A 12,244-nucleotide genomic window follows, 5' to 3' on the forward strand; every position below is an offset into this window, starting at 1 on the left:
AATTCAAAGAATGAAACACAACATACCAAAACCTCTGGGACACAGCAAAAGCAGTGCTCAGAGACCAACTTATAGCAATAAACGCATATACCAAAAAGGAAGAAAGACAAAATCAAAACCTTAATTCTATAACTTCAACAAATAGAAAAGGAGCTGAGGAAAAAGCCCACAGTTACCAGAAGAAAGGAAATAATAAAGATTAGAGTAGAAATAAATGAAACAGAAAACAGAAAAACAGAAAGAATCAATAATACTAGAAATTGGTTCTTAGGAAGGATTAATAAGATTGACAAACCACTGACCAAATTAACAAAGGAAAAGATGAAAATAACACAAATAAGAAATGAAATGGGTACAATTACAACAGAACCAACTGAAATAAAAAGGAAAAGACAATATTATGAAGAACTATACTCAAACAAATGTGAAAGCCAAAAGGAATGGGCAAATTCCTAGAAATACATTACCTAGCCAAACTAACATAGACTGAGGTAGGAAATTTGAACGGACCCTAACAAAAGAAAAAACTGAAAAGGTCATTTAAAAAAAAAAAGAGCTCAAGGGGAAGGAGTGCATGGAGGGATGGACACAGGGAAGAGGTAACCATCAGGAGGAAGTGGGAGGGGAGCTGTTGCATTGGGGTAAATTGTAGTCAATGTCATGAGGCAAAGTGTACGTGAACTGCTGTATGGAAAGTGAATTTGCTCTGTAAACTTTCACCCAAATCACAATTTAAAAAGACAAAACAAAACTCCTAACAACAACAACAAAAAGCCCTGGCTCAGACAGCTTCACTGGAGAATTCATCGAACAATCACAGAAGAGCTGACACTGATTCTACTCAAGCTATCAGAACATAGAAAAGGATAGAATACTTCTGAACTCATTCTATGAAGCAAGCATAACTCTGATACCAAAGCCATGCAAAGAAATCATTAAAAAAAGAAAATTATAGACCAATATTCCTCATAAAGGAGCTCTGGTGGCATAGTGCCTAAGGCATTTGACTGCTAACCAGAAAGCTGGCAATTCAAACCCACCAGCTACTCCTTGGAAGGAAGAATAGCCAATCTACTTCTCTAGAGTACCTCTTCAGAAACCCAAGGAGAGTTTGCTATGAGTCAGAATCAATTCGACAGCAGTGAGTTTGGTTTGGTTTTGGCATTTCTCATAAATATAGATGTAAAAGTTCTCAACAAAATCCTGGCCAATAGACTCTAACACCATATCAAAAAAAAAAAAAAAATTATGACCAAATGGGATTCATACCAAGTATGCAAGGATGGCTCACAGTTAGAAAATCTACCACATAAATAAAACAAAGGAAACGAACCACATGATCATATTAATTGATACAGAAAAAAACTATCTGATAAAAATCCTGATTAAAAAAACATCAGCAAAATAGGAATAGATGGGCAATTCTTCAACATAATTAAGGACATATACACAAAACTGATAACCAGCATTATTCTCAATGGAGAGAGACTGAAAGCATTCCCATAGTGATTGGGAACCAGACAAGGATGCCCTTTATCACCATTCTTATTCGATATTGTACTAGAAGTCCTTATAAAGCAATTAGGCAAGAAAGGGGTGGGGGAAAGCATCCAAATTGGTAAGGAAGAATTAAAACTATTCCTATTTGCAGATGATATGATCTTGTCCATTTTCCATACATAAAAAATCCCAGAGATTCTATAAGAAAGCTACTGAAACTAATAGAAGGATTCAGGAAAGCAGAATAGAAGGATTCAGCAGGGTAGAAGATCTACAGTTGGATTCCTCAACACTAACAAAGAGCTCTGAAAAGGAAATCAGGAAAGCAATAGAAAGCAATACCATTTACAGTAGCCACTATAAGAAGAAATACTTAAAAACTAACCCATTTATTGTAAAATGTAAAAGATATAGAAGACTTATACAAAGAAAACTACAAAATACTACTGCAAGAAACCAAGAGACCTACATAAATGGAAGAACAAACCATGCTCATGGATAGGAAGACTGAACATTGTGAAATGTCAATACTACCCAAAGTGATCTATAGATACAATGCAATCCCAATCCAGATTTCATTAACACTCTTTAAAGTGATGGAAAAACTAGTCATCAACTTTATATGGAAAGAAAAGAGACCCCAGATAAGCAAAGCATTACCAAAGAACAATAAAACAGGTGATCTCATATTTCCCAACTTCAAAACCTACTCTACAGCCACAGTAGTCAAAACAGCCTGGTACTGGTACAAAGACAGATACATAGACCAAAGGAACAGAATTGAGAAGTAAATTCACCCACTTATGGACAGCTGATCTTCAACAAGGGGCTCAAATTCACTAAATGGAGAAAATAGTCTCTTTAACAAATGGTGCTGTTAAAACTGTATATCCATTTGCCAAAAAGTGAAACAGGACCCCTACCTCACACCATATACAAAACAAGATGCATCAAAGACCTAAATGTAAAATGTAAAACTATAAAGATCATGGAAGAAAAAAACAGAGGTAAACTTAGAGCCCTAAATTATAAAATAAATAGTATATCAAACACAACTGTTGTTGTATGCTGTCGAGTCGGCCCCAACTCATAGCAACCCCTCCTTGGTTTTCTGAGGCAGTATCACTACGGAAGTAGATTGCCCAACCTTCCTTCCAAGGAGTGGCTGGTGGGTTTGAACCACCAGCCTTCTGGTTAGCAGTCAAATGCCTTAGGCATTATGCTACCGGAGCTCCTCAAACACAACTAAAAGGCACAAAATACACACTTCTGTGCATGAAAAGACTTCTCCAAAAGAGTAAAAGAAAAACCTACCAACTTGGGGAAAAAATTTTGGTAAAGACTTATCTCACAAGGGATTGTTGTTGTTGGTGTTGTATGCTGTCGAGTCGGCCCCAACTCATAGCAACCCCTCCTTGGTTTTCTGAGGCAGTATCACTACGGAAGTAGATTGCCCAACCTTCCTTCCAAGGAGTGGCTGGTGGGTTTGAACCACCAGCCTTCTGGTTAGCAGTCAAATGCCTTAGGCATTACGCTACCAGAGCTCCTTCACAAGGGATTAATCTCTAAAATTTATAGAAAACATCAATACCTCAGCAACAAAAAGACAAAAATCCAATAAATAATGAGCAAAGGACATGAACAGACACTTCACAAAAAAAGGCATTCCAACGGCTAACAAATACATGAAGAAATGCTCATGATCATTAGCAATTAGAGAGATGCAAATGAAAACAACAATGACATATCATCTTACCCCAGCAATAAGAGCCACCTATAGGTCAAAAATAAATAAAAGAGAGAAAACAACAAATGTTGGTGAGATGTTATGAGACTGGAACTCTAATACATTGCTGGTTGGAAAATGGTATGGTGCTTCCTTAAAAAGTTAGAAATAGAGATACCATATGATCTAGCAATCTTACTAGTAGGTATGTCATAGAGAAATAAGAGCCATGACATAAATAGATATATGCACATCCATGCTCACTGTAGCATAATTCACAAAAGCATAAAGATGGAAACAATCTAAGTACCTATCAGTGGATGAATGGATAAATAAACTATGGTATGTATATACACATAATGGAATATACACAACGTTAAAGAATAACAATGAATCTGCTTAACACCTCATAACAAAGATGAACCTAGAAGACATTATGCTGAGTAAACTAAGTCAATCACAAAAGGTCAAATATTATATGAGACCACTACTATTAAAAGTCAAGAAAAGGTTTATGTACAGAAAGGAAAATTCTTTGATGACTACAAAGGATGGATGAAGGAGGAAGGGAAAATCAATTAACTAGATAGTAGATATGTATTAACTTGGATAAACAGAAAAGCAATACACAATAAGAGAGAGGTGAGCACAATATGACCAAGGCAAAAGAAGACGCTGGGAAATATGCAAGAGTATAAGATAACAACGGTAAATACTAGCACATACGCAATCCTGCAATAACAATAATGACAATAATTTATGAGTGAATGCATAGGAAGACATGTAAGCTGAACAGGTGTGGAATGGTATATGGGAGTATACCCACAGACATATATAGGTTTGGCAGAGGATATTTCTACATGAAATAGCTACAAATAATGTATGAGCTGCAAATAAATCCAAGTATATGGTAGAGCATAAATAAGGGACAAAGTCATGCAAACTTATTAGCCACAACCAAACATCTTGAGGGACTGAGTCACTAGGCTTGAGGGTTTAGGACCATATAGTCTCGGGAGACATCTGGGTGAATTGGCATAACACAGTATGTAAAGACAGTGTTCTAATCCTCCTTTGGTGAGTAGCATCTGGGGTCTTAAAAGCTTGTGAGTGGCTATCTAAGAGACAACTATTGGTCTCTTCCTGTCCGAAGCAAGAAGAGTGCAGAAAATTAAGGACTCAAGGAAACAATTTGTCCAAGGACTAGTGGGCCACAAAAAGCACAGCCTCCATTAGCCTGAGACCAGAAGAACTAGATAGCACCCAGCTACCACTAATGACCACTCTGATTAGGATCACAATAGAAGATCCTAGACAGTGTGAGAGAAAAAATCAAAATTATAAAAAAGTCCAGACATACTGTTTGATAGAGACTGGTGGAACTCCAAGACTATGGCCCTTAGATACCCTTCAAACCTGGAATGGAACCTACTCCTAGAGATCACCTTTAGCCAAATAACAGATGGCCCTTTGAAATGAAAAATAACACCCATGAGGAATGTGCTTCTTAGAACAATCAGTCATACAAGACCAAAAGGGCAGTATTTGCCCAAAAATGAAGTTCAGAAGTCAGGAAGGGGCAGGAAAGATGGGCAAACAGATACAGGTAACCCAGGGAAGAAGTTGGAAGTGTGCTGTTCCATTGAGGGGATTGCATGTAATGTCACAAAACAAAATGTGTATAATACTGTTGAAAGGAAACTAATTTTCTCAGTAAACTTTCACCCAAACCACAATAAAATTATCTCTTAACTCAGAACTTGAATTTATATTTGCTTTTAGTAAGGACCTAAATGGTATCTTTCATTCCTAAATCAAAAAAAAAGAAAAAGAAAGAAAGAGGATTTTCCTGGTAGTGTGCCAAAGCAAGAAGCATTCCAGTGTCTGCTGGATCACAACATTTGCACACATATGGGAAAATTACAGAAAAAGATGTTTGAGAATTACTTGGCTTAAATGTATGGTTATGAATCTCATGTGGGCCTTTACTGCTGCCTGGCCATCATGGTGTATGCTTCTCAAGTCTGTTCACTTTCCTACTTTCCTAGACAGCTGCTATATTTCATTGGTCCTCAGACAGATTTTTTTTTCTTCACATTTCAATCATCTCTGGAATTAGGATGTATCTCTTAATCAATGGTAAGTATCAATTATAATTGGCAATTTTTTTTCTTAGTAGTAGATAATGCTGTCTTTATTTTATATCAATTTTATTCATATATTCAATAAGAGTATCTCAAATTTTCTCCTCTCCTTAAACCTCTGACATCTTCTCCCCATCCTCATTCTTCCTACTGTTCTACTACACAAAAATAATGAATCAATCAAAAGAGATCCCCACAAACAACCATATCTAGTCACCTACCACCATCTGTACCCATATACTCTGCTTTCCTGCTTATTACCATGTATCAAGGTTCTCAAAGAGTAATCAATCCCAAGGTTGCTGGAGATTCCAAAGATGTTTTGGGGGGCATAGAGGTAAAAACTATTCTCATAACAATACCAAGTCATTATTTGCCTTTTCACTCTTGTTTTCTTACAAGTACACAGTGAAGTGTTCCAAAGGTTACATGACAAGTAACACAACAGGCTGAATAAAAACATCCAACCATCTTTTATTAAGTCAGGCATTAAAGATAATTGATAAAAATGTAAAATAATGCCACTATTCTCATCAAATGTTTTTGTTTAGGAAAATAATGTTATATGTGTTTACATGCCCAAGATTTGCCAAGGCCTGCCAGCAGCCACTAGAAGCTAGGAGAGTGGCACGGAACAAACAGATTCTCCCTTACAGCCTCCAGAAGAAACAACTCTTGCCAACTTCTTGACTTAGGATTTCTGGCCTCCGGAAGGGTTAATGAACTAATTTCTAATGTTTTAAGGCACCAAGTTGTGGTAATTTGTTACAGCTGCCCCAGAAAACTAATTTACTTTTCTTATTTATTGTCTATAACCTATTGTTTAGAAGGTCAACTCATGAAGGCAGTAACTTCTTATCTATTTTATTTACTGATCAAAGCCCAAGGGCCTAGTGATAATATGTGACACAGAGTAAGCACTCAGTAATCATTTGCTAAATTAATAAAGTTGACAAAGTTCTAAGTTACTAGCTACTACATTGAGCCCAGGAAACCATATGTATGTGTCTAATAACTCCTGCCTGATGAAGGAAACCCATTTATTCTGTCAAGAACTATTTCCTGAAAAGCTAGTATGTGCCAAATCCAAAATGGACCTTTGTGGTCAAACATACTTTTCCAATTCTGGTCCAGGAGGCTCTTTCTTTTGAACATGGTTCTGAATGGATGAGAGTGCTTCCGGTGAATACAGGGCAGCATTGCTCTCCATGTATTTCAAAACATACTCGTCCACATCAAGGATGACGAATCGGTGGCCAAACACTGGGGAAAAGGTAGCAATACACTTAGCTTGGTTATCTTTCTATCATGCAATCAGGAATAAAACAATATTGACCCTCCAATGGCACATTTATGGACCACAACTAATGAATTTCCAGTAGCTCTATAAACTAATAGCTCTATTACCAGTAGACAGTTAATAGGTCACACAGTATTTAGGAAGCTCAGTTGTCTACATAGAGTGTGCATGAATCCATGACAACAAATGCAACCAATTCAGAGTTTAATTGGTTAAGGAAGCAGACTAAGACAATGTACCACATACACAAGTATATTAGCTTTGTCTGAGTTGGAATACAGCCTAATAGACTCTTACAAGGGTTAAGTGAATTAAATTCCAACTAAGAAGTATCTAGTGTAGTGCCTAAGGCATTTGACTTCTAACCAGAAGGGTGGCAGTTCAAACCCACCAGCCACTCCTCAGAAGGAAGGTTGGGCAATCTATTTCCATAGTGATACTGCCTCGGAAACCCAAGGAGGGGTCACTAGGAGTCAGATCTGACTTGACAGCAGTGTGTTTGGTTTAAGAAGAATCCATTCACTCACCTAGTAGGAAAGCCTGAACTGTCTTTAGACCTACCGTCAATCACAGCACCAATGAAGAAGTCACCAGGACCATAGTAGTCAGGGTGGTCCACTGAGGAGTTTGGTTTAACAACTCTAGTCCTGCCAAGGTATTTGCCCCCAATGATTCCAGAATTTCGTACGGGAGGCTCAAAGATACTGATCATATCAGTGGCTAGAAAGTAAGAGAAGATGAATCGGCGATTTTTGTCTTCTGGGATGGGGGATTCCTAGAAAAGTAAAGAAAAGAGGATATTTGGAATATGAAGGTTCATAATCTACCCTGATGTCCCAAACTCAAATGCCTGCAGGGGCCAGGTATATAATACAAATGAAGCAGTTTCAATTTGGGGTTCAGTAGGTATGGGGCGGGGAAAGGCAGGGATTCTAGTAGCCTGGAAAGGACATACCTCATCTAAAGGGGAGTCTCAACTCAGCTCCAGTTGATTGTTGCCTTGTGGGAATATAGACCAATGTTGCTAGATATTCCAGCTTTTCAAGAGAAGATGGAAATCTGGATTACTATGTAAAAGCTCTGATTTTAAAATGTTGGCTCAAACTTTTCTGAAGCCTCATGCAGGCCAAGGAAAACACACGTGGGCTACATTCTGCCCACAAGCTGCCAGTTTGAGATCTCTTGGCTGACATTATGTTCAACTTGGTATACATTAAGATGATTCTGCAACGTTTAGTTCTTTAAGCAAATCCATATACATACAAAACTTTAAAAAGAAAACTTGAAAAGGGTGGGGTAAGAATAAGATTTTATATCCTGGGGTTGAAAGTGATTCTGACAAACTATCTTTTAGACAAGATTTTTACAAAATTAAATCCCTGAGAGGGATCACACCACACATTTTAGAAATCAATTCCAGAATGAGCAAGCCTTAATACAGACATGCTTATTCCTGACTAAAATGCTCTTACACTGCAACTTTGGCATATATCTTCTTCAGACCATGGAACTATTCATGTAATAACTTTTCATACATTGAAGACATTAGGTTTTGTCTTAGTAAAACAATTTCCTCATACCATTCCCTAATCTAATAGTCTCCAAACATTTTTCACTGGATGCCCTTAAAATACATTAAAAAAATTAAACAAATATCCACTATTTATATTATATATTTAATATGTTGTTGTTGTTGTTATGTGCCATTGAGTTGGACCTGAGTCATAGCGACCCCTCCTTGAGTCCCTCCTTGAGTTTCCAAGGCAGTATCACTATGGAAGTAGATTGCCCAACCTTCCTTCCAAGGAGTGGCTGGTGGGTTTGAACTGCAGCCTTCTGGTTAGCAGTCAAGTACCTTAGGCACTATGCTACCAGAGCTCCTATAGTTAATATAAACTTATTTATTTAGTTAATATAAACCAACCACATCACTTCTCTTAAATCTCCAAAGGATTCACACCACACTTAGAATAAAATACAAAGTTCTGAGTAGGGCTACAGACAGAAGAGTATCAAGGGAGTTAGTGGCGAGTGAGAATGGTTCACTCTGGCAGGAAGGAATAATTTAAAACTTTTTTTAACTTATTTTTTTTTATTTTGAACTAATTTTAGACTTACAGAAAAGTTTCAAAACTAGTGCAGAGAATTCTCATGTACACTGCACCAAACTTCCCCTATTTTTAACATCTTACATAACCATTGTTGTTGTTAGGTGCCATAAGGTGGGCTCTGACTCACAGTTACCCTGTGTATAACAGAACAAAAAACAATGTCTGATCCTATGACATCACTTCAGCCACTGTGTCAATCCATCTCATTGAGGATCTTCTCCTTTTTCACTGACCCTCTACTTTACCAAGCATGGCATCCTTCTCCAGGGACTGGTCCCTTCTGACAACATGACCAAAGCAGGTGAGACAAAGTCTGGCCATTCTCACTTCCAAGGTGGCTTCCAACTACACTTCCTTCAGGACAGATTTGTTCATTTTTCTGGCAGTCCATGTTGTTTTCAGTATTCTTTGCCAACACAATTCAAAGGCATTAACTTTTCTTCATCCAGGTTTCACATGCATATGTTGTTAGGTGCCATTGAGTCAGCTCCAACTCATAGTGACCCTATGTACAGCAGAATGAAACAGTGCCCAGTCCTACGTCAGCCTCCCAATCCTTGGTATACCTGAGCCCACTGTTGCAGCCACTGTGTCAATCCACCTCATTGAGGGCCGTCTTCTTTTTTGCTGACCCTCCACTTTACCAAGCATATCCTTCTCCAGGGAATGGTCCCTTCTCACAACATGACCAAAGTAAGTGAGATGAAGTCTGGCCATTCTCACTTCTAAGGAGCATTCTGGCTACACTTTTTCCAGGACAGATGTGTTAGTTCTTCTGGCAGCCCATGGTACTTTCAGTATTCTTTACCAGTACCACAATTCAAAAACATCAACTCTTTTACAGTCTTCCTTATTCACTGTCCAGCTTTCACATGCATATGAGGACACTGAAAATACCATGGCTTGAGTTAGGTGCACGTCAGTCTTCAAAGAGACATCTTTGCTCTTCACTTTAAAGAGGTCTTCTGCAGATCTGCCCAGTGCAAGACGTCATCTGATTTCTTGGCTGCTGCTTCCATCGGTACTGATTGTAGAACCAAGTCATATGAAATCTTTCACAACTTCAATCTTTTCTCCATTTATCATGATGCTGCTTATTGGTCCAGTTGTGAGGATTTTCATTTTCTTTATATTGAGGCATAATCCATGTGGCAAACTGTAGTCTTTAATCTTCATCAGTAACTTCTCCCAGTCATCCTCACTTTCAACAAGCAAAGTTGTGTTGTTTGCATATTGCAGGTTGTTAATGAGTGTTCTTCTGATCCTGATGCTGCATTCTTCTTCATATTCCAGCTTCTTGGATTATTTGCTCAGCATACAGATTGAATAAGTATGGTGAAAAGATACAACCCTGATGCACACCCTTCCAGATTTTAAACCATGCAGTGTCCCCTTGTTCTGTTCAAACAACAGCCTCCTATGTATAACTCTATGTACAGGTTCCTTATGAGTACAATTAAGTGTTCTGAAATTCCCATTCTTCTCAATGTTATCCATAATTTGTTATGATCCACACAATTGAATGCTTTTGCATAATCAATAAAACACAAGTAAACATCTTTCTGATATTCTTTGCTTTCAGGCAAGATCCAGCAGACATCAGCTATGATAACCCTCATTCTATACCCTCTTCTGAATCCAGCTTGCATTTCTGGAAGTTCTCTGTCAAGACACTGCTGCAACTGTTTTTGAATCATCTTCAGCAAGCCTTTACTTGCTTGTGATATTAATGATACTGTTTGATAATTTCCACATTTTGTGGGATCACCTTTCTTTGGAATGGGTACAAATATGGATGTCTTCCAGTTTTTTGGCCAGGTAGCTGTCTTCCAAATCTCTTGGCATAGCCGAGTGAGTGCCTCCAGTGTGGCATACATGTGTTGAAACATCTCAATGGGATTTCTGTCAATTCCTGGAGCCTTGTCTTTCACCAATTACTTCAGTGAAGCTTAGACTCCTTCCTTCAATACCACTGGTTCTTGATCATATGCCACCTCCTGAAATAGATTAATGTTAACCAATTCTTTTTGGTACAGTGACTCTATGTATTCCTTCCATCTTCTTTCGATGTTTCCTGCATCATTTAATATTTTGCCCATGTTATTCTTGTTGTTGTTACATGCCATGGAGTCATCTTCAACTGATAGTGACCTTATGTTCAACAGAATGAAAACACCACCCTGTCCTGTGCCAGCCTCACAATCCCTACTATACCTGAGCCCATCACTACAGCCACCATGTCAATCCATCTTGTTGAGGGCCTTCCCCTCTTTCATTGACCCTCCACTTTACCAAGCATGACATCCTTCTCCAGAGAATAGTCCCTTCTGACAACATGACCAAAGTAGGTCAGATGAAGTCTGGCCATTCTTGCTTCCAAAGAGCTTTCCAACTGCACTCCTTCCAGGACAGATTTGTTAGTTCTTTTAACAATCCACAGTACTTTCAGCATTCTTCACCAACACCACAACTCAAAAGCATCAACTCTTTGGTCTTCCTTATTCATTGTGCAGCTCTTACATGCATATGAGGCGATTGAAAATACCATGGCTTGGGTTAGGCACTTCTTAGTCTTCAAGGAGATATCTTTGCTCTTCAACACCTGAAAGAGGTCTGTTGCAACATATTTGCCCAATGCAATATGTCTTTTGATGTCTTGACTGCTGTTTCCATTGGCGTTGATTATAGACCCAAGTAATAAGAAGTCTTTGACAACTTCAATCTTTTCTCTATCATGATGCTTCTTATTGGTCCAGTTGCGAGCATTTTTGTTTTCTTTATATTGAGGTGTAATCCATACTGAAGACTGTAGTCTTTAATCTTCATCAGTAACTGCTCCAAGTCATCCTCACTTTCAACAAGCAAAGCTGTGTTGTCTGCATATCACAGGTTGTTAATGAGTGTTCTCCATATTCCAGCTTCTTGGATTATTTGCTTAGCATACAGATTGAATAAGTATGGTGAAAGGATACAACCCTGACACACTCCCTTCCAGATTTTAAACCATGCAGTATCCTCTTGTTCTGTTTGAACAACAGCCTCCTGGTCTATGTATAGGTTCCTCATGTGTACAATTAAATGTTCTGGAATTCCCATTCTTCTCAATGTTATCCACAATTTGTTATGATCCACACAATCGAATGCCTTTTCATAGTCAATAAAACATAAGTAAACATCTTTCAGGTATTCTTTGCTTTGAGCCAACTATGATATCCCTCACTTTACATTCCCTTCTGAATCCAGCTTGCATTTCTGAAAGTTCTCTGTCAATATATTGCTGCAACCATTTCTGAATTATCTTCAGTTAAGATTTTAATTGTGTATGATATCAATGATATTGTTCAATAATTTCCACATTCTGTGGGATCACCTTTCTTTGGAATGTGTACAAATATGGATGTCTTCTAGTCAGTTGGCCAGGTCTTCCAAATCTCTTGGCATAACCAAGTGAGTGCCTCCAGTG

At 38.1% G+C, this 12,244-nt stretch overlaps 1 protein-coding gene across 1 annotated transcript in view; it reads right to left on the reverse strand.

Annotated features, from left to right (window-relative positions):
* Positions 1-12,244, reverse strand: part of EFHC1 (EF-hand domain containing 1) — a 77,772-nt gene that overhangs the window by 10,534 nt on the left and 54,994 nt on the right. Inside the window, exons 8-9 of the mRNA XM_007936144.2 lie at positions 7,232-7,445; positions 6,486-6,633 (exon numbers count right to left, since the gene is read on the reverse strand). Coding sequence (XP_007934335.1) covers positions 6,486-6,633; positions 7,232-7,445 — 362 coding nt within the window. The remainder of the gene's footprint in view (positions 1-6,485; positions 6,634-7,231; positions 7,446-12,244) is intronic.

This window comes from Orycteropus afer, unplaced genomic scaffold (genome assembly GCF_000298275.1).
Source record: "Orycteropus afer afer isolate SDZICR_OR568_19922 unplaced genomic scaffold, OryAfe1.0 scaffold00034, whole genome shotgun sequence".
Lineage (NCBI taxonomy): Eukaryota > Metazoa > Chordata > Mammalia > Tubulidentata > Orycteropodidae > Orycteropus > Orycteropus afer.